Genomic DNA, 27,113 nt, shown 5'->3' on the forward strand with positions numbered 1-27,113 from the left:
AGGAGTCTACAAGTACTCTGTATTAAACCCGTTGCCGAGCACAGGAGACCTATTTAAGTTTTACAGACTATATTGAGTAATTCCAATAACATATATTTGTATTTTATTAAAAGTGTATTTCTTTAAATATAGCCTACCTATACAATAGCTTCCAACATACCAATATTTTGTGTACACTTTCAAAATAAATGCTGGTATAAGTAATACATTATTAAAAATAAAATACGCCAAATGATCCTTTTATTTATTCAAATGTAGTTGCAATGCTATGCAAAACAGTTGAAATGCACTAGAGTTCCAAAAAAGTATCAATATTCCCCAAATATAGCATGTCTTTGCAGTGGGACTCTTATTCCCTCCCAAAATCAGCGTGCTGCCAGCATAATATAAAATATTTGTATAACTATCTCTGATAATATCCTGCTGCTAGTTGAACGGTAATCCCAATGCTAAGGAATCGGTCCACCAAATCAGGAAATGAAAGGCGTAAAGTGGGCCTGCGCGGTATATTATGGGACTGTTTCGGCAGCGTTTGACTTTACAGAGAACAGTTTAGTTTAGTGCTTGTTTTGGCGCAAACAAAATATTGTGTGCAAAGCCTATATTTCTAATTACAACAAATTATGAATATTGATCGGTGTGGCAATTTAGACAGATTTACTGCTGTTGCTGCATGACTTTTTGTGAGTGGCAATATACATCATGCTTTTCGAACCATTCCATTATTATTAAAGCCTTATCATAAAATAAAATTAACATTGGGATATTCTCATACGTACTTCTTCCTCCCTAGGGGTGGCAGTGTACACCGGGATTTTTAATTGGGTCATAAAATGTGTCTTTTTATCTGCCTGTACATGATACATTTGAATGCAGAAATACAGCAATGTTAAATGTACGCTCATTAATGATCTTAAAATATATATTAATAAGTGTCGATATGATTTCAGTTCTATTTATTTTCCATGTAATGCTCACAAATGTGTTCAGGCATTTTCGCAGCCACCTAAGTGTACGGAAGAGCAACTGGTGAAAGTGTACAGGGTTTGATGGATGAGCAGGGGATTTTTTTATATTCTTGAAATAAATATTCTAGCTACATTTTCTTTCTCAACAACGTCGGTTTATTTAAAGAAGTAGACATGCCTTTATTTGCGCAGAATCCATTCGACCAAGATGTTGGTAAGTTGAGCGCTTCATTTGGCATTTTGGTTCGGAGTGACCTAGCGTAACTACCGTAGCTTCGTACATAGCGAAACCTCTCGCCCGTGAGCTAACAACAACTAGCTAGCTAACGTTAGCCAGGCTACATGTCTGTAGCTAGCTACCTTGACGTTCTGATCAATTGTGAGATTATCCACATAGCTAGCTAGTTATGCGGTTTGGTAAACTCGGTAACTAGCTTGTAGCAGACAGTCATTGGTCAGACTTTGTGCTAGCTATGTTAGCTAGTAGCTAGTTGTTGTGTCATCACTTTATCGTAATGAACAATTTTCAATAACAAGACTGACTAAACTGCAACAAGCTCACACATTCAACAAGATCAACATTATCTAGCTAGTTAGTTAATTTAGCTTGATGCATTCATGAGTTGGGTTAGTTTTAAGTTTACTGAAAGGGAAGGAGGATCTTGTATGCAAACGTTGTATGCATATACTATACAGTGCATTCGGAAAGTATTCAGACCCCTTGACTGTTTCCACATTTTGTTACGTTACAGCCTTATTTTAAAATTGATTTAAACATGTTATCCTCAGTCTACACACAGTACCCCATAATGACAAAGCGAAAATAGTTTTAAAAACATTTTTGCCCCTCCAAAAAACGTATTTACATAAGTATTCAGACCCCTTTCTATGATAATCGAAATTGAMCTCAGGTGCATCCTGTTTCCATTGATCATCCTTGATGTTTTTCTGCAATTTGATTGGAGTCGACCTGTGGTAACATGATTTGGAAAAGCACACACCTGTCTATGTAAGGTCCCACAGTTGACAGTGCATGTCAGAGCAGAAACCAAGCCATGAGGTCGAAGGAATTGCCCGTAGAGCTCCGAGACAGGATTGTGTTGAGGCACAGATCTGGGAAGGGTACCAAAAAATGTCTGCAACACTGAAGGTCCCCAAGGACACAGTGGCCTCCATCATTCTTAAATATAAGAAGTTTGGAACCACCAAGACTCTTCATAGAGCTTGCCAAACTGAGCAATCGGGGGAGAAGGGCCTTGATCAAGGTGACCAAGAACCCCATGGTCACTCTGACAGAGCTCTAGAATTCATCTGTGGAGATGGGAGAACCTTCCAGAAGGGCAACCATCTTTGCAGCACTCCACCAATTAGGCCTTTATGGTAGATTAGCCAGACGGAACCTACTCCTCAGTAATAGGCACTTGACAGCCTGCTTGGAGTTTGCCAAAAGGCACCTAAAAACTCAGACCATGAGAAACAAGATTCTCTGGTCTGATGAAACCAACATTTAACTCTTTTGGCCTGAATGCTAAGTGCCACYTCTGGAGGAAACCTGGCACCATCCCTACGGTGAAGTATGGTGGTGGCAGCATCATGCTGTGGGGATGATTTCAGAGCCAGGGACTGGAAGACTAGTCAGGATCGAGGGGGAGATGAATGGAGCCATGTACAGAGAGATCCTTGATGAAAACCGGCTCCAGGACCTCAGACTGGAGCAAAAGTTCACCTTCCAACAGGACAACGACCCTAAGCACACAGCCAAGACAACGCAGGAATGGCTTCGGGACAAGTTTCTGAATGTCCTTGAGTGGCCGAGCCAGAGCCCGGACTTGAACTCGATATCTGGGTAGACCTGAAAATAGCTGTGCAGCAACGATCACCATTCAACCAGACAAAAGCTTGAGAGCATCTGCAGAGAAGAATGGGAGAAACTCCCCAAATACAGGTGTGCCAAGCTTGTAGCATCATACCCAAGAAGACTTGAGGCTGTAATCGCTGCCAAAGGTGCTAAAACAAAGTACTGAGTAAATTGCATGAATACTTTTGGTAAAGCGTTTTCAGTTTATTTCTTTTACAAAGTCGTAAAAATATCTAAACTTGTTTTTGATTTGTCATTATGGGGTATTGTGTGTAGAATGATGGGGGGGAAAACGTCATACATTTTAGAATACGGCTGTAGTGTAAAACAAAATGTTGATCAAGTCAATGGGTCGGATCACTTTCCCAATGCACTGTAGCTAGCTAACCCCCTCGAGGGTGAGCAGTTTAACCACCATCTTTGGAACAGATGCTCTCGTATCTCCAAGTGTCCTTGTAGCTACAATAATACGAATTTCACTCTGTACATAAATATGTAGTTAGCCATGTGTAATGGCTTTATCACAAATAAAATAGTCTATTGGTCGGGTACACAGATTTGCAGGTGCAGCGAAATGCTTGTTTCTAGCTCCCAACAAAAAGTGCAGTAATAAAAAATACCTACCAATCACATAATCCAGAAAGTAAAAAGAAAGCAATTAAGCCAGGCCCGGGATGTCGACATTTCTATTGAGTGACTAAGTAATAATACATATGGTCTGAGCAAATAAAAAAATACTGCAAAGTTGGCTAGGAGCTAGAAACACGGTGACTGTGCCATCTTGTATCACAAATCAGATACGGAATAATTGACTTTATTCCTAGTCTAGTCATACAACTTCCAGAATTATGTATTAACTGTCAATCCTATACAAATATAGTGGTGAACTAAAGCAATGAGAACTAGAGGTATAATATTGAGTTAATGTTGGCCCAACACACTACATGCCAACCACAGATTGTATTTTCCCAACTAACCACATGTATCCTGGTGTACCACATTTTCAGAGAAAGCCACCAATGAAACCAATACAGTGGAGGACTGGGCTCTGATTATGGATATCTGTGACAGAGTTGGACAGACGCCCAATGGGTAAGTTGAAGTCCCGACTTCCTATTTCTAAAATATCAGCATTGTTTAAAAAAAAAAAAAAAATTATACCAAAAATGAACAGGACAGGTTATTGTATGGGACAATATACAAACATTTGAGAAAGATCATTTGAAAAGACAATTGAGTACATTTGTTTTTGTTTCCTTTAAAAAAAAATTAACCTTTAACTTTGTTTCATCTTGATATGAGATGAACATGAATTAATTGAAGGTTATTTGTTGATGTACAAATCGAAATGTAGCGATTTTAAGGTTGTCATTATTGGTGGGGTGGGTTCACGAGAAATMAGGTTCCTGCTGAACAAGTTATAATGCCACTGCTCTAAACTAACTCCAGGACTCAAGTTGAGGTTATTGGTTATGATTTTTTTTTAAATAGCTATGGCATTGAATAGCAGTGACTCAAAATTCAATTCGTATTCATATCTGTATGAAAAAGTATGCAGTCACCACTGGAATTTGCTCTGGATAAGAGTGTCTACTAAATGTAAATACAGTGTCTTCAGAAAGTATTCATACCCCTTGACTTATTCCAAATTGTTGTTACAGCCTGAATTCAAAATGGATTAAATATTTTAAAAAATAAACATCTACACACACACACACACAATACCCCATAATAACAAAGTGAAAACATGTTTGCAAATCTCTTAAAAATGAAATACAGATCTATTTTACATAAGTATTCACACCCCTGATACTTTATAGAAATACCTTTGGCAGTGATTACAGCTTTGAGTCATCTTGAGTAATCTTGGGTTGTCTGTATCAGCTTTGCACATCTGAATTTGGGGATTTTCTCACATTATTTCTTGCAGACATTCTCAATCTCTTAAGCTAGATGGGGTGCGGCGGTCAACAGCAATCTTCCAAGATTTACCACAATGGGATTCAAGTCTCGGCTTTGGCTGGGCCACTCAAGGACTTTCGCATTCTTGTTCTGAATCCATTCCAGCATTGGTTTGGCTGTATGCTTGGGGTTATTGTCCAGTTGGAACGTACATCTTCGCCCCCAGTCTAAGGTCGATGCAGGTTCTCAAGGATTTGCCTGTATTTGGCTCCATTCATTGTTCCCTCTATCCTTACCAGTATCCTAGTCCCTACCTGCTGAAAAGCATCCCCATAGCGTGATGCTGCCACCACCATGCTTCACAGTAGGGATGGCATTAGGCGTGTGAAGAGCTGGGRTTGATTTTTTTRCAGACATGGCGCTTTGCATTCAGGCCAAAGAAGTTTTTCTCTCATCAGACCACATCTTTCGCCTTATGATCTGTCTTTCATGTGCATTTTTGCCATCTCCAAGCGTGCTTTTTTTCTCAGGAGTGGCGTCCATCTGATCACTCTCCCATAAATCCCAGATTGGTGAAGTGCTATAGAGTCTGTTGTCCTTCTGGCAGGTTCTGCCATCTCAGCCAAGGAACTCTGTAGCTCTGTCAGAGTAGTAATTGGGTTCTTGGTCACCTCCCTGACCAAGGTTCTTCTTGCCCGTTTGGCCGGACGGCTGGGTCTAGGCAGAGTCTGGGTAATTCCATATTTTTTCAATTTCCCAATGATGGAGACATCTGTGTTCTTGGAAACTTTCAACAATATAGAAATTGTTTTAAACCCTTCCCCAGATACAGTTGAAGTCATAAGTTTACATACACATTAGCCAAATACATTTAAACTCAGTTTTTCACAATTCCTGACATTTAATCCGAGTAAAAATTACCTYTCTTAGGTCAGTTCGGATCACCACTTTATTTTAAGAATGTGAAATGTCAGAATAATAGTAGAGAGAATTATTTATTTCAGCTTTTATTTATTTCATCACATTCCCAGTGGGTCAGAAGTTTACATTCACTCAATTAGTATTTGYTAGCTTTGCCTTTCAATTGTTTAACTTGGGTCAAATGTTTTGGGTAGCCTTCCACAAGCTCCCCACAATAAGTTGGGTGAATTTTGGCCCATTTCTCCTGACAGAGCTGGTGTAACTGAGTCAGGTTTGTAGGCCTKCTTGCTCGCACACGCTTTTTCATGTTCTGCCCACAAATTGTCTATGGTATTGAGGTCAGGGCTTTGTGATGGCCACTCCAATACCTTGACATTGTTGTCCTTAAGCCATTTTGACACAACTTTGGAAGTATGCTTGGGGTCATTGTCCATTTGGAAGACCCATTTGTGACCAAGCTTTAACTTCCTGAGTGATGTCTGGAGATGTTGCTTCAATATATCCACATAATTTCCCTCCCTCATAATGCCATCTATTTTGTATAGTGCACCAGTCCCTCCTGCAGCTGTCTCTTATACACATCTAGATGTGTATAAGAGACAGCATTATGGCCAAACAGTTCTATTTCTGTTTCATCAGACCAGAGGACATTTCTCCAAAAAGTACGAGCTTTGTCCCCATGTGCATTTGCAAACCGTAGTCTGTCTTTTTTATGGCGGTTTTGGAGCAGTGGCTTCTTCCTTGCTGAGCAGCCTTTCAGGTTATGTCGACATAGGACTCGTTTTACTGTGTTTATAGATACTTTTGTACCTGTTTCCTCCAGCATCTTCACAAGGTCCTTTGCTGTTGTTCTGGGATTGATTTGCACTTTTCGCACCAAAGTACGTTCATCTCAAGGCTGTCTCTTATACACATCTAGATGTGTATAAGAGACAGGTTTATACTTGCGTACTATTGTTTGTACAGATGAACGTGGTACCTTCAGGCGTTTGGAAATTGCTCCCAAGGATGAACCAGACTTGTGGAGGTCTACAATTTTTTTTCTCAGGTCTTGGCTGATTTGTTTTGAGTTTCCCATCATGTCAAGCAAAGAGGCACTGAGTATCAAGGTAGGCCTTGAAATACATCCACAGGTACACCTCCAATAGACTCAAATGATGTCAATTAGCCTATCAGAAGCTTCTAAAGCCATGACATCATTTTCTGGAATTTTCCAAGCTGTTTAAAGGCACATTCAGCTTAGTGTATGTACATTTCTGAAAAAATCTGTCTGTAAACAATTGTTGGAAAAATTACTTGTGTCATGCACAAAGTAGATGTCCTAACCGACTTGCCAAAACTATAGTTTGTTAACAAGAAATTTGTGGAGTGGTTGAAATACGAGTTTTAATGACTCCAACCTAAGTGTATGTAAACTTCCGACTTCAACCGTATATGCTTCATCACAATTCTATCCCTGAGATCTAAAGACCGTTCCCTGGACTTCATGGTCTAGGTTCTGCTTTGACATGCCCAGTCAACTGTGGGACCTTTTTTAAATAGACAGCTGTGTTTCATGTCCAAACAATTGAATTGGCCACAGGTGMACTCCAATCAAGTTGTAGTGACATCTCAAGGACGATCAAAGGAAATTYGATGCACCTGAGCTCAATTTGGAGTGTCATTATGTAAATTAGATTTCTGTATTTCAGTTCAAATAAATTAGCAAAAATGTCTAAACTTGTTTTCACTTTGCTATTATAGGGTATTGTGTGTAGATGGGTGAATTTTCTGTTTTTTTTTAATCAATTTTGAATTGCAGCTGTAACACAACAAAATGTGGAATAAGTAAAGGGGTATGAATACTTTTTGAAGGCACTGTAACTGTATATTGAAGATGGTATACTTTTGGAAAACTCATGTAGGAATAACCTTCTACTTGAGCCATAATAACCATGTCTCTACCTGCCATTCTTCTCCCAGAGCCAAGGACTGCTTGAGGTCCGTGATGAAACGAGTCAACCACAAGGTCCCACACGTTGCCATGCAGGCCCTCACCGTGAGTTCTTTATTGTGTTATTCAGGACACCTGGAGCAAAAGCTGCATATCATTTGGTAGACCGTTGAAAAACCTACTGCTTAACTGTGTAACAGGTTTTATTATACATGAATAAACCGATGTCAATAGAGAAATAGTCTGCATAGGGTGTGGGGTTAGTGTAAGGTCAGGTGTTTTAGTCTCAGCATGGTGTCAGGCCCTGGAGCTTGTTTAGTGACTGCGATCATAGACACAGTTAATGAGTCATGAATCCTGCTATGGGATGGATAGCAGAGTTTAAACAATTTGCTTGTATAAAGTCTGAGTGTGAATTTCTTGGTTCAGACTAGAGGTCGACCGATTATGATTTTTRAACGCCGATACCGATTATTGGAGGACCAAAAAAAGCCGGTATCGGCCTTTGAGTGTCATCTGATGAAGATCATCAAAGGTTAGTGATTKATTTTATCTCTTTCTGCTTTTTGTGACTCCTGTCTTTGGCTGGAAAAATAGCTGTGTTTTTCTGTGATTTTGCGGTGACCTTAACATAATCGTTTGTGGTGCTTTCGCTGTAAAGCCTATTTGAAATCGGACACTTTGGTGGGATTAACAACAAGATAACCTTTAAAATGGTATAAGATACATGTATGTTTGAGGAATTTTAATTGAGATTTCTGTTGTTTGAATTTGGCGCCTTGCACTTTCACTGGCTGTTGTCATATCATCCCGTTAACGGGATTGCAGCCATAAGAAGTTTAAATAAAGGTGTAAAAAATAAAATAAAATCTGCAAAATCGGTGTCCAAAAATACAGATTTCCGATTGTTATGAAAACTTGAAATCGGCCCTAATTAAACTTCTTATGGCTGCAGTCCCGTTAACGGGATCGATATGACAACAGCCAGTCGAAGTGCAGGGCGCCAAATAAAAAAACAACAGAAATCTCATAATTAAAATTCCTCAGACATTCATGTGTTTTATATCATTTTAAAGGTAATCTTGTTGTTAATCCCACCAAAGTGTCCGATTTCAAATAGGCTTTTCAGCGAAAGCACTACAAACGATTATGTTAGGTCACCACAAAACCACAATAACCACAGCCATTTTTTCCAGCTAAAGATAGCTTCACAAAAACCAGAATAGAGATTAAATTAATCACTAACCTTCGATTATTTTCATCAGATGACACTCATAGGACTTCATGTTACACAATACATGCATGTTTTGTTTGATAAAGTTCATATTTATATAAAAAAATCTGAGTTTACATTGAGGCGTTAGATTCACTAGTTGCAAAAACATCAAATGACTTTGCATAGCCACATCGTTTCAACAGAAATACTCAACATAAATATAAATGATAATACAAGTAATACACATAGAATTATAGATATACCTCTCCTTAATGCAACRGCTGTGTCAGATTTCAAAAAAACTTTACYGAAATATAAACCATGCAATAATCTGAGACGGAGCTCAYATGATTAGCCAAATTAGCCACCATGTTGGACTCAACAGAAACCAGAAAATACATGATAAATGTTTCCTTACCTTTGATGAATTCATCAGAATGCAMTCCTAGGAATCCCAGGTCCACAATAAATGCTTGATTTGTTCGTTCATGTCCGTTATTTATGTCAAATTAGCTACTTTCGAATTGTTTACCAAATACCCTAACCAAAGTCTCAAAGCGCGACCACTATAACGTGACGAAATGTCCAAACGTTCCGTTACAGTCAGTAGAAACATGGCAAACGATGTACTGAATCAATCTTTAGAATGTTGTTAACATACATCTTGAATAACGTTCCAATTGGAGAATTAAATCGACTTCAATTGAGAGATGGAACAGAGCTGCCTCTCTCGCGTGTTGAATGCATGATCACCTCTTGGCACCTCATACTAAATTCTGTCTCCTTCGACCCCCCTTCACATTAGAGTCATCAGACTTAGTTCTTTTGACTGCTGACATCTAGTGGAAGCCGTAGGAAGGGAAAACCCATCCATATCTCTCTGTATTTTGAATAAGAGCTTGGTTGAAAATATGGCACCCCCATAAAAAAATCCAAAAGCCTGCCATATGAGTTCTGTTAATCTCACAGACTTAATTCAAACAGTTTTAGAAACTTTTGAGTGTTTTCTATCCAATACTAATAATAATATGCATATATTAGCAACTGAGACTGAGGAGCTGGCCGTTTACAATGGGCACCTTTCATCCAAGCTACTCAATACTGCCCCTTCAGCCATAAGAAGTTAATCGGCCATTCTGATTAATCGGTCGACCTCTAGTTCAGACAGTGAGGCTGGTGGATCAAAAGTTCTCTGACTGTTGCCATAAGCCTCAGTGACACCCTCCAGTCTGACGTAATAAAGTATTTGGGAAGAGTGGTCCATCTCCTGCTGCTCTTGGCAGTTATAGAGCTCTGAGCTCGTAATTCTCCTGCTCTGGGTAGCCAGTCAACCAGAGTGTGATGATCCATGGCCCTGGATAAGTTTTTTTACTGCTTTGTTCTGTTCTCTCTGCTGCTTAGAGTTGTTATAGAGTGATGATGCTAAGCCTCAGACCATGTGATCCTTCTCTCTGACTCACCATTAGGGTAGATATTCACATGGCTGTTATATTTTTAGATCTCTCTCCTCACTCAGTCAACTTTAGCTCCCTCTGTCATAAAATCATGCATAATTTCAATGGCGTTACATTTATTAATGTTAATAAATGTTTCTGTTATTCAATTAAATGTGGATGTGTGGAAGTGAATAAAAGCGTTAGGCTACTTCTCTTGCTGTAATGTGAAACTTCTACATAAATCATCTATACTGACTACTGTACTAACCTGGCTTTTCTCCTTGTTACAGTTGCTGGCTGCCTGTGTCAATAACAGTGGAAGAATATTTCACTTAGAGATCTGCTCGCGGGAGTTTGCCACTGAAGTCCGAACTGTGTTGAGCAGGGTACGGAAGCCATCTCAAGTTTTTTTCTTTTGCAATATTTGTGATGAATTGAGGATGTTCAGACTTACACACACGTGAGCAAGCATAACAATTAAATCAAATCAAATTTTATTTGTCACATGCGCCGAATACAAAACGCTTACTTATAAGCCCATAACCAACAATGCAGTTCAAGAAATAGAGTTACTCAAATACTAAAATATTTACTACATAAACTAAAGTAAAATTAAAAAGTAGCACAATAAAAACACAATAAAATAACAATAACGAGGCTATATTACAGGGGGTACCGAGTCATTGTGCAGGGGTACAGGTTAMTCAAGGTCATTTGTACATTTTGGTAGGGMTAAAGTGACTATGCATAGATAATAAACAGCGAGTAGCAGTAGTGTAAAAACAAATGGAAGGGGGGGGGTCAGTGTAAATAGTCCGGGTGGCCATTTGATTAATTCTTATGGGCTGTGGGTAAGAGCTGTTAAGGAGCCTTTTGGACCTAGACTTGGTGCTCCAGTACCGTTTGCCGTGCGGTAGCAGAGAGAACAGTCTATGACTTGGGTGACTGGAGTCTTTAACKATTTTTAGGGCCTTCCTCTGACACGCCTAGTATATAGGTCCTGAATGGCAGGAAGCTTGGCCCCAGTGACGTACTGGGCCGTACGCAGTACCCTCGGTAGCTCCTTACAGTCGGATGCCGAGCAGTTGCCATACCAGGCGGTGATGCAACCGGTCAGGATGCTCTCGATGGTGCACCTATAGAACTTTTTGAGGATCTAGGGACCCATGACAAATCTTTTCAGTCTTCTGAGAGGAAAAATGTGTTGTTGTGCTCTCTTTACGACTGTCTTGGTGTGTTTGGACCATGATAGTTTGTTGATGTGGACACCAAGGAACATGAAACTCTCGACCCTCTCCACTACAGCCCCGTCGATGTTAATGGGGGCCTGTTCAGCCCTCCTTGCCTGTAGTCCATGATCAGCTCCTTTGTCTTGCTCACATTGAGGGAGAGGTTGTTATCCTGGCGTCACACTGCCAGGTCTCTGACCTCCTTATAGGTTGTCTCATCGTTGTTGGTGATCAGGCCTACCACTGTTGTGTCGTCAGCCAACTTAATGATGCTGTTGGAGTTATGCTTGGCCACGCAGCCGTGGGTGAACAGCGAGTACAGGAGGGGACTAAATACGCAGCTCTGAGGGGCCCCAGTGAGGATCAGCGTGGCAGATGTGTTGTTGCCTACCCTTACCACCTGGAAGCGGCCCGTCAGGAAGTCCAGGATCCAGTTGCAGAGGGAGGTGTTTATTCCCAGGGTCTTTAGCTTCATGATGAGCTTTGTGGGTACTATGGTGTTGGAACGCTGAGCTGTAGTCAATGAACAGCTTTCTCACATAGGTGTTCCTTTTGTCCAGGTGGGAAAGGGTAGTGTGGAGTGCGATTGAGATTGCGTCATCTGTGGATCTGTTGGGGCGATATGCGTATAGGACTGGGTCTAGGGTTTCTGGGATAATGGTGTTAATGTGAGCCATGACCAGCCTTTCAAAGCAATACATGGCTACCGACGTGAGTGCTTCGGGGTGGTAGTCATTTAGGCAGGTTACCTTAGCTTTCTTGGGCACAGGGACTATGGTGGTCTGCTTGAAACATGTAGGTATTACAGACTCTAATGTGCACTGTCCCTGTAAAAAATAAACTCAACTCGGGCAAGGAGAGGTTGAAAATGTAGTGACAGAAGTCAGTTGTTACGCGCATGCTCTGAGTACACGTCCTGGTAATCCGTCTGGCCCCACAGCCTTGTAAATGTTGACCTGTTTAAAGGTCTTGCTCACATCGGCTACTGAGAGCGTTATCACACAGTCGTCTGGAACAGCTTGTGCTCTCATGCTTGCTTCGGTGTTGCATACCTCGAAGTGAGCATAAAAGGCATTTAGCTCATCTGGTAGGCTTGCGGCTGGGTTTCCCTTTGTAGTCTGTAATAGTTTGCAAGCCCTGCCACATCTGACGAGCGTCGTTGCCGGTGTAGTAGGATTCAATCTTAATTCTGTATTGACGCTTTGCTTGTTTGCTGGTTCGTCTGAGGGCATAGTGGAATTTCTTTAAAGCATCCGGATTAGTCTCCCGCTCCTTGAAAGCTGCAGCTCRAGCCTTTAGCTCGGTGCGGATGTTGCCTGTAATCCATGGCTTCTGGTTTCGGATATGTACGTACTATCACTGTGGGGATGACATTGTGCACTTATTGATAAAGCCGGTGACTGAGGTGGTATACTCCTCAATGCCATTGGATGAAACCTGGAACATATTCCAGTCTACTAGCAAAACAGTCCTYTAGCGTAGCATCTGTGTCAGACCATTTCCGTGTTGAGCGAGTCACTGGTACTTCCTTTTTTAGTTTTTGCTTGTAAGCAGGAATCAGGAGGATATAATTATGGTCAGATTTGCCAAATGGAGGGTGAGAGAGAGCTTTGTTTGTGTAGTAAAGGTGGTCTAGAGTTGTTTGCACATGTGACATGCTGGTAGACATTAGGTATAACTGATTTAAGTGTGCCTCCATTAAAGTCCCCGGCCACTAGAAGCACTGCTTCTGGATGAGCTTTTTCTTGTTTGCTTATGGCCTTATACAGCTAGTTGAGTGCAGTCTTAGTGCCAGCATCGGATTGTGGTGGTAAATAGATGGCTACGAATAATATAGATGGGAACTCTCTTGGTAGATAGTGTGGTCTACAGCTTATCATAAGGTACTCTACATCAGGCGAGAAATACCTCGACTTCTTTAATATTAGACATCGCGCACCAGCTGTTATTGACAAGTAGACACCCCCCCTGCCCCTCGTCTTACCAGACGTAGCTGCTCTGTCCTGCCGATGCACAGAATACCAAGCCAGCTCTATATTATCCGTGTCGTCGTTCAGCCACGACTCAGTGAAACATAAGATATTAGTTTTTAATGTCCCATTGGTAGGATAGTCTTGATCGTAGATCATCCAGTTTAATCTCCAGTGATTGCACGTTGGGCAGTAGGACAGATGGTAGTTGCGGTTTACCCACTTGCCGTTGAATTCTCACAAGGCAGCTCGACCTCCTCCCCCTGTATCTCCGTATTTTCTTCATGCGAGTGACAGGGATTTGGGCCTGGTCTTGGGAAAGCAGTATATCCTTCGCATTGGACTCAATGAAGAAAAAAATCGTCCAGTTGGAGGTGAGTCATCACTGTTCTGATGTCCAGAAGCTCTTTTAGGTCATAAGAGATGGTAGCAGCAACATTATGTACAAAATAATTTACAAACAATGTGAAAAAAACACACAAAATAGCAGAGCTGGTTTGGAGCCCGTAAAACGGCAGCCATCCCCTCTGGCGCCATTATTATCATTCAGCTGGCTCTTTGTGTCAATGTTTTGTTTGTATCTACCTCTATCAAATAAGTAGCCTAATAATAATTATTACTATCCCCAATGCAGGCCCACAGCAAGGTGTGTGACAAACTGAAGGGGATGATGGTGGAGTGGTGTGATGGGTTCCAGAAAGATCCACAGCTCAGTCTGGTCAGTGCCACCATCAAGTCTCTGAGAGAGGAAGGGGTCGTCTTCCCATCCTCTGGGTCACAGGTAATATAGTCAACAACCTATCGTCTATCACCCTAACCCAGTGTTGCCTCTATTATTGTATAGGCCAGGCAGTTTCCCCTCACTACTAACTCTGTTACCCCCTTCCTAAAATAGTTAGTTTTTTATTTGTTTCAATTGACAATGTTGGTGCCAGATGGCCTGGATGTGCCTCACCTGGAAAATAGAGCCGTTTGAACCGCAATGTCTTTAAAAAAAAAAAAATCTCCCCAATTTCGTGATATCCAATTGGTAGTTAGTCTTGTCCCATCGCTGCAACTCACCTACGAACTCGGGAGAGGCGAAGGTCGAGAGCCATGCGTCCTCCAAAACACAACCCTGCCAAGCCGCACTGCTTCTTGACACACTGCTCGCTTAGCCCGGAAGCCAGCCGCACCAATGTGTCGGAGGAAACACTGTCCAGCTGGCGGCCGAAGACAGCTTGCAGACGCTTGGCCCACCAAAAGGAGTCGCTAGAGCGCAATGAGACAAGGAAATCCCGGCTGGCCAAACCATCCCGGGACCCGGACAATGCTGGGCCAATTGTGCGCCTGGGATCAAACCTGGGTCTGTAGTAACGCCCCAAGAACATATACTACCCACCACTGCGACCTGTATGCTCTCGTCACCAAAAACACTGGCTCCAGGTCATCGATAAGTCTTTGCTAGGTAAAGCTCTGCCTTATCTCAGCTCACTGGTTACCATAGCAACACCCACCCGTAGCACACGCTCCAGCAAATGACATCGCCGAAGTCAAGGATTGGTAGGATATTCAGTTTTACTAGGGTATGTTTGGCAGCATGAGTGAAGGATGCTTTGTTGCGAAATAGGAAGCCGATTCTAGATTTCATTTTGGAAATCATTTTGGAAGTCTAACCAGACACCTAGGTATTTGTAGTTGTCCAGATATTCTAAGTCAGAACCGTCCAGAGTAGTGATGCTGGACGGGTGGGTAGGTGTGGGCAGTGATCGGTTGAAGAGCATGCATTTTGTTTTGCTTGCATTTAAGAGCAGTTGGAGGCCACGGAAGGAGAGTTGTATGGCATTGAAGCTTGTCTGGAGGTTAGTTAGCATAGTGTCCAAAGAAGGGCCACAGTATACAGAATGGTGTCATCTGCGTAGAGGTGAATCAGAGAATCACCAGCAGCAAGAGTGACATCATTGATGTATACAGAGAAAAGAGTRGGCCCGAGGATTGCTCCCTGTGGCACCCCCATAGAGACTGCCAGAGGTCCGGACAACAGGCCCTCCAATTTGACACACTGAACTCTGTCTGTGAAGTAGTTGGTGAACCAGGCGAGGCAGTCATTTGAGAAACCAAGGCTGTTGAGTCTGCCGACAAGAATGTGGTGATTGACAGAGTCGGAAACCTTGGCCAGGTCGATGAATACAGCTGCACAGTGTGGTCTCTACAAAACGTAAATGAATAACCGATTTCTTATTTTAGATGAATTCTGACGCTATGGCGTCTCAAGATGGACAAACAGTACTATTGCTGCTTTTTTCATGTTTTTCAAGCAAGGTCTTTTAAGGGAGTATGCAAGCACATTAGTTTGGTTCACCTAGCCGAGTTTGGGTTAGCCGAACCWAAGCATGCTGACGCCTTTACTCACTCTGTTTACTACCAAAATACTGCCTGTAAAGCCTGTAGTACTTATCAATCCCTACAGGTGGCACCACAGTCACAGCTAATCCCAAATCCCCTCTGCTCTGGAAGGCTTCTCTCTAACCAAACACCTCTTATCAACAGGGGTCCAGCCTAAAGGGCACCACTCCTGCTGTTAGTAAACCATCTGACGATGACGACCTGGCCAAAGGTACAAATAATATTAGATTCTAGAATACCACATCATATTACATTATGAATTGTGCATGTTGATGAATGAATTAATACATTTATTAGACACATTAAAATCATTGAGAATGACGCAGTGTATTTAAAAAAAAWTCAAATCCCTCTGTCCTCCTCCCATCTGCAGCCATCGAGCTGTCCCTGCAGGAGCAGAAGCAGTATGTGGAGGCGCGACCCCTCACCGTGACCGCCGACCCCCCCTTCAATACCAACGGGGGCGGGGGTAGCAGGGACTCCCGGAAGTTGCGGGCGCTCTACGACTTTGAGGCGGCCGAGGACAACGAGCTCACCTTCAAGACCGGAGAGCTCATCCTCGTCCTGGACGACAGGTAGCTGACGACATGCTGCTATGGAAACCTGGCTCTGACCCCCCCCTGCTGTGATGACCCATATGATGGCCTACTGTATAGGCAAATATGGGAACAAAAGTTCTTCAGTTACATGTCTGTTGTTTTGCAATGCAATGCATGCATTCATTTAATTTATAATGGGAAGTGTTTACTTACAAGAATGTTTTAACTGATTTAACCATGTTGATGCCACAGTGACCCAAACTGGTGGAAAGGAGAGAACCACAGAGGAGTAGGTCTCTTCCCGTCCAACTTTGTCACGACCAACCTCAACACTGAGCCTGAACTAGGTACGTTTCCCRTCTTTATCCTGTCCAGTACCATACCTCACTCTTGTACCACCATAGTCCTTCTAGTRTAGTGTTTGGTTTCATGTTTTAAATCCTGACTCTAAAGTGGCTCTGAATAAGAGCATTAGCTAAATGTGTAAAATGTAAATCCCTCTCCTAACAGTAACGTATGTAGAGAAGACACCAGCCCCGGAGGAGCCCAGCATAGAAGCCAACGTAGAGCCTGAGCCTGTCTTCATAGATGAGGTGGGTGGTTCTACGTACCGGACCTACTGCATGACTGTCCATACATGTAGGCCTAAATCATGTTATATCATCGTGTATCTTTTCTTCTTAGATATAATCAGTCCACCATCAGTTTTGATCGTTTGGCCATTGAAAACCCTCTTCATCAGTCTGTCAGTTGTAACTTAGTAAAATGTTTAGAATGGTTAATAAAGTCTAGCATTGCTTGTTATACAAAGTTGCAATGTAACATCGTATAATAAGAATCTTTCTCCCACCTCTCCCCCTCTCTCATCCCCACCTCTCCCTTTTTTCTCTCTCTCTCTTCCTCCCCCTTCTCCCCCCCAATCATCCTCACCTCTCTTCCTCCCTCTTCTCATCCCCACCCCTCTCTTCCTCCCTCTCTCTCATCCCCACCCCTCTCCTTCCCTTCCTCCCTCTCCATCCCCTCATCCCACCCTCTCTCTTCCTCCCTCCCTCTCTCTCATCCCCCCCCTCTCTTCCTCTCTCACTCATCACCCTTTCTCTCTCTCTTCCTCCCTCTCTCTTCCTTCCCTCCTCTCATCCCCCACCCCTCATCTTCCCCCTCTCTCTCGCATCCCACCCCTCACTTCCTCCCTCCCTCCCTCTCTCTCATCCCCACCCCTCACTCTCCTCCCTCCCTCCCTCTCTCTCATCCCCACCCCCATCTCTCTTCCTCACTCCCTCTCTCTCATCCCCACCCCCCTCTCTCTTCCTCACTCCCTCTCTCTCATCCCCACCCCTCTCTCTTCCTCACTCCCTCTCTCTCATCCCCACCTCTTTCCTCCCTCTCTCTCATCCCCACCCCTCTTCCTCCCTCTCTCTCTCTCATCCCCACCCCCCTTTCTCTTCCTCTCTCTCTCATCCTCACCCCTCTCTCTCACTCTTCCTCTGTCTCTCCCCTCTCTTCCTCCCTCTCCCCACCTCTGTCTCTGCAGGAGAAGATGGATAGAGCGCTGTATCTGCTCCAGAATACAGACCCTGCTGATGCAGCACCTGACTGCCAAGAGCTGGTCCAACTGGAGGGTATAAAACAATGACTTAATGCTCTGATAAATCCTAGTAGCCATGTAGCCACAGCCATGCCCACTGACACTGCAGTTGGACTATTTTCTAACCACACACACACACACACACACACAAACAAAAAAACAAACAACACACAACACACACACACAACACACCACACACACCACACACACACACACACACACACATTGTAGTTGGCTTGACCACTGTACTCACATTGTTTTTGTCTGTTTAGCCTCACCTTATCAATGCTTTACCCATCCAGGTGCTTGTGAGCAGATGAATCCAATGATTGATGACAAGCTGGAAGACATTGACAGGTAAAATGAATTTAACTGTAGTATAATTATTCATAATGGACTATATTTTCAATTGCATGTCAGAGTTTTATTTATATTGGTTAGGCATATATGTTGTACAGAGTTATTCAAATTGTATGTAGTTATACATACTTGATATAGTTCATATTGACTATATATATATATATATATATATATGTATCTGGATGATCGCTACGATCATCAGTCTTTGTCCTACTAGTGTCGTGATGACCTCTATCTCCACCCCTCCCACTCTCTCTCCCTCCCTCCCTGGCAGGCAACACTCTGAGCTGTCTGAGCTGAATGTGAAGGTGCTGGAGGCCTTGGAGCTCTATAACAAACTGATGAACGAGGCACCGTTCTACACAGCCTACTCCAAACTGCAGTCCCAGCAGCAACCGCAGCAGCAGCCCCAATACGCACCTGCCTCCCAAGTCCCCATTCAGGTCAGGAGAAACAAACTATCTAACCACTGTCACATACACTACATGACCAAAAGTATGTGGACATCTGCTCGTCGAACATCTCATTACAAAATCGTGGGCATTAATATGGAGTTGGTCCCCCCCTTTGCTGCTATAACAGCCTCCACTCTTCTGGGAAGGCTTTCCACTAGATGTTGGAACATTGCTGCGGGGACTTGCTTCCGTTTAGCCACAAGAGCATTAGTGAGGTCGGGCAATTAGGCCTGGCTCACAGTCGGCGTTCCAATTCATCCCAAAGGTGTTTGATGGAGTTAAGGCCAGTCAAGTTCTCCACACCGATCTCGACAAACCATTTCTGTATGGACCTCGCTTTGTGCACGGGGGTGTTGTCTTGCTGAAACAGGAAATGGCCTTCCCCAAACTGTTGCCACAGTTGGAAGCACAGAATCGTCTAGAATGGCATTGTATGCTGTTACGTTAAGATTTCCCTTCACTGGAACTAAGGGCCCTAGCCCGAACCAGGAAAACAGTCCCAGACCATTTTTCCTCCTCCACCAAACTTTACAGTTGGCACTATGCATTGGGGCAGGTAGCACTCCCCTGCCATCCACCAAACCCAGATTTGGCCGTCGGACTGCCAGATGGTGAAGTGTGATTCATCACTCCGGAGAACGCATTTCCACTGCTCCAAAGTCCAATGGTGGTGAGCTTTACACCACTCCAGCCGACGCTTGGCATGGTGATTTTAGGCTTGTGTGCGGCTGCTCGGCCATGGAAACCCATTTCATGAAGCTCCCGACAAACAGTTCTTGTGCTGACGTTGCTTCCAGAGGCAGTTTGGAACTCGGTAGTGTTGCAACCGAGGAGAGACCATTTTTACACGCTACGCGCTTCAGCACTCAGCGTTCCCGTTCTGTGAGCTTGTGTGGCCTACCACGTCGTGGCTGAGCCATTGTTGCTCCGAGACGTTTCCACTTCACAATAACAGCACTTACAGTTGACCGGGGCAGCTCGAGCAAGGATTTTGTCCCCCAAACTGACTTGTTGGAAAGGTGGCATCTTATGACTGTGCCATGTTGAAAGTCCTTGAGCTCTTCAGTAAGGCCATTCTACTGACAATGTTTGTCTATGGAGTAGAGGTCGACCGATTAATCAGAATGGCCGATTAATTAGGGCCGATTTTAAAGTTTTCATAACAATCGGTAATCTGCATTTTTGGACACCGATTATGGCTGATTACATTGCACTCCACGAGAAGACTGCGTGGCAGGCTTACTACCTGTTATGCGAGTGCAGCAAGGAGCCAAGGTAGGGTGCTAGCTAGTATTAAACTTATCTTATAAAAAAACAATCAATCTTAACATAATCACTAGTTAACTARACATTGTTGATGATATTACTAGTTTATCTAGCTTGTTCTGTGTTGCATATAATCGATGCGGTGCCTATTAATTTATCATTGAATCACAGCCTACTTCGCCAAACGGGTGATATAACAAGCGCATTCGTGAAAAAAGCATTGTCGTTGCACCAATGTGTACCTAACCGTAAACATCAACGCTTTTCTTAAAATCAATACACAAGTATATATTTTTTAACCTGCATATTTAGTTAATATTGCCTGCTAACATGAATTTCTTTTAACTAGGGAAATTGTGTCACTTCTCTTGCGTACTGTGCAACAGAGTCCGGGTATATGCAGCAGTTTGGGCCGCCTGGCTCGTTGCGAACTGTGTGAAGACCATTTATTCCTAACAAAGACCGCCAACTTCGCCAAACGGGGGATGAGTTTAACAAAAGCGCATGTACCTTACCATAAACATCAATGCCTTTCTTAAAATCAATACACAGAAGTATATTTTTTTTAAACCTGCATATTTAGTTAAAAGAAATTCATGTTAGCAGGCAGTATTAACTAGGCAAATTGTGTCACTTCTCTTGCGTTCATTGCACACAGAGTCAGGGTATATGCAACAGTTTGGACCGCCTGGCTCATTGCGAACTAATTTGCCAGAATTTCACCCGTTAGATAAAATACGGAACGGTTCCGTATTTCACTGAAAGAATAAACGTTTTGTTTTCGAAATMATAGTTTCCGGATTTGACCATATTAATGACCTACGGCTCGTATTTCAGTGTTATTATATTATAATTGAGTCTATTATTTGATAGCGCAGTCTGACTGAGCGGTGGTAGGCAGCAGCACGCTCGTAAGCATTCATTCAAACAGCACTTTCCTGCGTTTGCCAGCAGCTCTTTGCAATGCTTCAAGCATTGCGCTGTTTATGACTTCAAGCCTATCAACTCCCGAGATTAGGCTGGCAATACTAAAGTACCTTTTAGAACATCCAATAGTCAAAGGTATATGAAATACAAATGGTATAGAGAGAAATAGTCCTATAATAACTACAACCTAAAACTTCTTACCTGGGAATATTGAAGACTCATGTTAAAAGGAACCACCAGCTTTCATATGTYCTCATGTTCTGAGCAAGGAACTTAAATGTTAGCTTTTTTACATGGCACATATTGCACTTTTACTTTCTTCTCCAACACTTTGTTTTTGCATTATTTTTACCAAATTGAACATGTTTCATTATTTATTTGAGACTAAATTGATTTTATTTGATGTATTATATTAAGTTAAAATAAGTGTTCATTGTTCATTCAGTATTGTTGTAATTGTCATTATTACAAATATATATACAGTGGGGCAAAAAAGTATTTAGTCAGCCACCAATTGTGCAAGTTCTCCCACTTAAAAAGATGAGAGAGGCCCTTGAAATCTCGTCAATAGTACACTTCAACATCACAGACAAAAGAGAGAAAAAAAAATCCAGAAAATCACATTGTAGGAATTAAAATGAATTTTTGCAAATTATGGTGGAAAATAATATTTGGTCATAACAAAAGTTTCTCAATACTTTGTTATATACCTTGTGTTGGCAATGACAGAGGTCAAACGTTTTCTGTAAGTCTTCACAAGGTTTTCACACACTGTTCTGGTATTTTGGCCCATTCCTCCATGCAGATCTCCTCTAGAGCAGTGATGTTTTGGGGCTGCTGGGCAACACGGACTTTCAACTCCCTCCAAAGATTCTATGGGTTGAGATCTGAGACTGGCTAGGCCACTCCAGGACCTTGAAATGCTTCTACGAAGCCACTCCTTCGTTGCCCGGGCGTGTGTTGTTGGATCATTGTCCTGCTGAAAGACCCAGCCACGTTTCATCTTCAATGCCCTTGCTGATGGAAGGAGGTTTTCACTCAAAACTCACGATACATGCCCCATTCATTCTTCCTTTACACGAATCACGTCCTGGTCCCTTTGCAGAAAAACAGCCCCAAAGCATGATTTCCACCCCCATGCTCACAGTAGTATGGTGTTCTTTGGATGCAACTCAGCATTCTTGTCCTCCAAACACGACGAGTTGAGTTTTACCAAAAAGTTCTATTTTGGTTTCATCTGACCATATGACATCTCTCCAATCTTCTTCTGGACATCCAAATGCTCTCTAGCAAACTTCAGATGGGCCTGGACATGTACTGGCTTAAGTAGGGGAACACGTCTGGGCACTGCAGTTGAGTTCCTGGCGGCGTAGTGTGTGTACTGATGGTAGGCTTTGTTACTTTGGTCCCAGCTCTCTGCAGGTCATTCACTAGGTCCCCCCGTGTGGTTCTGGGATTTTGGCTCACCGTTCTTGTGATCATTTTGACCCCACGGGGTGAGATCTTGCGTGGAGCCCCAGATCGAGGAGAGATATCAGTGGTCTTGTATATCTTCCATTTCCTAAAATTGCTCCCACAGTTGATTTCTTCAAACCAAGCTGCTTACCTATGCAGATTCAGTCTTCCCAGCCTGGTGCAGGTCTCAATTTTGTTTCTGGGTCCTTTGACAGCTCTTTGGTCTTGACCATAGTGGAGTTTGAGTGTGACTGTTTGAGGTTTGGACAGGTGTCTTTTATACTGATAACAAGTTCAAACAGGTGCCATTAATACAGGTAACGAGTGGAGGACAGAGGAGCCTCTTAAAGAAGAAGTTACAGGTCTGTGAAGCCAGAAATCTTGCTTGTTTGTAGGTGACCAAATACTTATTTTCCACCATAATTGCAAATAAATCGTTAAAAAATCCTACAATGTGATTTTCTGGATTTTCTTTTCTCATTTGTCTGTCATAGTTGAAGTGTACCTATGATGAAAATTACAGGCCTCATCTTTTTAAGTGGGAGAACTGGCACAATGTGGTGGCTGACTAAATACTTTTTGCCCCACCGTAATATATACAGTGGGGAGAACAAGTATTGATACAGCCGATTTGCAGGTTTTCCTACTTACAAAGCATGTAGAGTCTGTAATTTTTTATCATAGGAACACATCTAAAACAAAATTCCAGAAAACACATGTATGATTTTTAAGTATTCATTTGCATTTATTGCATGACATAAGTATTGATCACCTACCAACCAGTAAGATTCCGGCCCACAGACCTGTTAGTTTCTTAAGAAGCCCTCCTGTTCTCTTCACTCATTACCTGATAAACTACACCTGTTTGAACTCGTACCTGTATAAAAGACACCTGTCCACACACTCATCAACAGACCCAACCTCTCCACAATGGCCAAGACCAGAGAGCTGTGAAGACATCAGGGATAAAATTGTAGACCTGCACAGGCTGAGATGGGCTACAGGACCATAGGCAAGCAGCTTGGTGAGAAGGCAACAACTGTTGGTGCAATTATTAGAAAATGGAAGAAGTTCAAGATGACGGTCAATCACCCTCGGTCCGGGCTCCATGCAAGATCTAACTTCGTGGGGCATCAATGATCATGAGGGATCAAGCCCAGAACTACACGGCAGGACCTGGCAATGACCTGAAGAGAGCTGGGACCACAGTCTCAAAGAAAACCATTAGTACCAACATACGCCATCATGGATTAAAATCCGCAGCGCACGCAAGGTCCCCCTGCTCAAGCCACGCATGTCCAGGCCATCTGAATTTTGCATAATCAGACATGCTGGATGATCCAGAGGGAGGAATGGGAGAAGGTCATGGTCTGATAGACAAAAATAGAGCTTTTGGTCTACTCCACTCGACAGTGTTTGGAGGGAAAAGAATGGATCCGAGTATACCAACCCCAAGAGACATCACCATCCAAAGACCGTTCGAAGGCATGAGTTGAAACATCATCTTTGGGTATGCTTTCTGCAAAGGGGACAGGATGACTGCACTGTATTGAGGGGAGGATGGATGGGCCATGTATTGCGAGATCTTGGCCAACAACCTCCTTCTCTCAGTAAGAGCATTGAAGATGGTCGTGGATGGCTTCCAGCATGACAACGACCTGAAAACACACAGCCAGGGCAACTAAGGAGTGGCCCCGTAAGAAGCATCTCAAGGTCTGGAGTGGCCTAGAGAGTCCCAGACCTGAACCCAATAGAAAACTCTTGGCGGGAGCTGAAAGTCCGTATTGCCCAGCAAGCCCCCGAACCTGAAGGATCTGGAGAAGGTCTGATATGGAGAGTGTGGCCAAAAATCCCGCCGCAGTGTGTGCAAACCTGGTCAAGAACTACAGGAAACGTATGATCTCTGTAATTGCAAACAAAGGTTTCTGTACCAAATATTAAGTTCTGCTTTTCTGATGTATCAAATACTTATGTCATGCAATAAAATGCAAATTAGTTACTTAAAAATCATACAATGTGATTTTCATTCTAGTAATGTTGGTTGTATATAGTAATGTATAGTTTAGTGGAGTAATGCAATGTACACTGTACTATGAAATGTGTTTTACCCAATTTGAACTTTCTCTTTTTGCTCCCCCCCTCCCTCTCTCAGGGTTACCCAGGTCAGCCTGGTGGTTCCTACATGCCTCCAGGGATGCCCCAGGGCCCCCCAGCCCAGCAGGCCTACATGGGCTCTGACCAGCCCGGACCCCTCCACTCACTCCCCCCTAACGTCACATCTCCCAACGGTCAGCCAGCACAGCTTCCTTACAGGTAAGCCTCGTACTTTACAGGGTTACACGTCTCCTCGGTATACCAGTACTTTACAGGGTTGCATGTCTCCTTTGTATACCAGCCTTGACTAGGAAACTAGCTAGCTAAATGGCAGCCATTTTGTGAGGCCATTCTTGTGTCTGCATGTTTGTGTTTTGAGACATCCCACTAGTGGATTTGTGAGTATTACATTTTTGGGGGTGGCATTGCTCCTGTGTTAAGAGGGTTAAATGTCACTCTTAATGCTTGTGTTAGGTAGTAGGTAGCTAATATTGTACCATTCTGTCTCTTCACCGCAGTGTACCATATGCACCTGCCGGATACCCTCCACAGATGGGTGTGGCCCCACAGATGGACATGTCGGCCTATCAGAACGCCAACCTGCCTCCAGCCTCCTATCAAATGGCTGCTCCATCGCAGCAGGCCCCACAGCAGCAACAGGCCTACTATCAGCAGCCTCTCCTATAAAGGCAGGCCGTGCAATACTATCAGGGCTGTCTGAGTGAGCAGCAGCATATCCCCACCAACAGACACAGTACAATGACACAATCCTCCCCCTCTTTTGTCCTTTATGAAAAAATTATGGCAATGGTATGAGGTATGCCTGTGTAGGCTTGTGTCCCAACTGGCAACCTATTCCCTATGTAGTGCTCTACTTCTGACCAGGACTCATAGAGCTCTGGTCAACAGTAGCACACTATTTGGGGAATAGAGAGTCATTTGGAACACCCCTAGATTGTCACAAAGGTCAGTGTCTGTCTGAGAGGTGTGGAGACCCACCGGAGGAGACCAAATGCCAACCTACCACCCACCACGGCCTGTTTGGAAGGGATGAATGTTTTGAAACTGTGTGTGAAATAAGTACTTTTCCTTGTCTTGATTTGCCTCTTTAAAACAGTTAAGGGGGCAGCTCATCAGCTGATCATTTCCAACCTGCTTCATTAATGTTGTGTGTATTTGTCCTTGTTCAGAGATATCTTTTGTTTGTTTTGTTTTTTTAATCATCTTCTATTTTTAAATGTTTGTTTTTCTGTTCACCGTCTGGTTTGGTGTCTGTCTGTCTGGAGATCAGTCCAAATGAAGGAACCCATGACTGGCCAGGACCAGGGTTCGAGTCAAACCTTTTACATTGTCAATTCGAAATGGAATTGACCCCAACCCTGGCCAGGACTTTTCTATCCCCCTCTCTCTAACAGCGTCATCCACTTCAGTTGACCCTTCTTGGAGCCAAAGGTTATGGAGTGCTCTAGGTATAAGTCTTTTTGTGCTATAATCAGTACCATGTTTTATTAGATACTATGGTACAGTTAGAGATTAGCTTCCCATACACTGCCTGCCTTGCAACACTGTTTAGGTGTTTAATATGTTCTAGGAGTGACACGTTTTATCACTTTCATTTGTGTGCAACTTAAAGGTGATTTTGTTATGAAATTAACTGAGAAGTCATTGTTAAATACATTTATAATTGTGACCATGCAGCCTTTCCAAATTACTGCTATTGTAGGTTTAGTGCACATTTTCATACACAAATCCCTTTTTTAGTAATGCAAATGTAATCTAGCCTGGGTGCCTGTCTGTTTCTACTCCATTGCCAACTCCTTATGGAATTTGTCATGTTTGCCTTGACAATGACTACAATGCAGTTGGCAAGACAGCATAAACAGATCTGGGACCAGGCTAAATGGAATCTTCAGACGATATGGTTGTTGATTAACAACATTCATGTGCCAAGGCTCTTGGCAACTTGGTAGATGTCCTAATATATCTTGAGTAACAAGTTGTAATAGATTGATTTGGAAATGAGCCAAGTCCTAGCTATATCTTTCTATGGTCCTTCTTCATTCACTCTTCTGTTGAAAAGGCTTTTGACCATAGACGTTAGTAATAGATGTTTGTAATTATTAAATTATTATCGGTGTGCTTTTCATGTTTCTGGGCTGTAGGAGGTCACGTTTTCATATAAATCTTTTTATGGAAATAATGGGTATCTTTGGTATGGCTGTTTGCTCTGCATTTGGACCTTTAATTAGAAATTGTAAATGACATCACTTGTATATTATCTTTCTCTGGATTATATCCATATGATCAGATATTATTTTATGGATTATAAATGTAAGGTATACTTTCCCCTTTAATACTTTTTGGTTTTACTTTATTTGTGTCAGAACAAATGGCTACCGTGACCAACAGTTAGAACTGTCTCATTGGTCTTTATTGATAAATGTGTGAATTGTACAAAGTTTTATAGCTAGAGAACTGTTTGGCCTAAAATGTTCATCTGAAATTAATGAAACTGTTGGGTGTAACCGAGGACCAGATTTATTTACTTTTTCCCCCCTTTAGCTGGATAGTCTACTCTGACTAAAATAATAACTGTGTACACTTTATTTTTTCT

The 27,113-nt window shown here is 42.7% G+C and overlaps 1 protein-coding gene across 1 annotated transcript; it reads left to right on the plus strand.

Annotated features, from left to right (window-relative positions):
* Positions 1–1,009: 1,009 nt before the first annotated feature.
* On the plus strand, positions 1,010–25,788 carry stam2 (signal transducing adaptor molecule (SH3 domain and ITAM motif) 2). Its single transcript, XM_023981186.2, has 14 exons — positions 1,010–1,182; positions 3,834–3,918; positions 7,612–7,687; positions 10,525–10,620; positions 14,068–14,214; positions 15,963–16,029; positions 16,192–16,393; positions 16,610–16,704; positions 16,868–16,950; positions 17,889–17,976; positions 18,245–18,299; positions 18,577–18,745; positions 24,558–24,718; positions 25,018–25,788. Exons 1-14 carry the CDS (start codon positions 1,143–1,145, stop codon positions 25,184–25,186), a joined length of 1,533 nt encoding a protein of 510 aa, XP_023836954.1. The 5' UTR covers positions 1,010–1,142; the 3' UTR covers positions 25,187–25,788.
* The last annotated feature ends 1,325 nt before the right edge of the window (positions 25,789–27,113 follow it).

Source organism: Salvelinus sp. IW2-2015, linkage group LG36 (genome assembly GCF_002910315.2).
Source record: "Salvelinus sp. IW2-2015 linkage group LG36, ASM291031v2, whole genome shotgun sequence".
In the NCBI taxonomy this organism is placed as follows: domain Eukaryota; kingdom Metazoa; phylum Chordata; class Actinopteri; order Salmoniformes; family Salmonidae; genus Salvelinus; species Salvelinus sp. IW2-2015.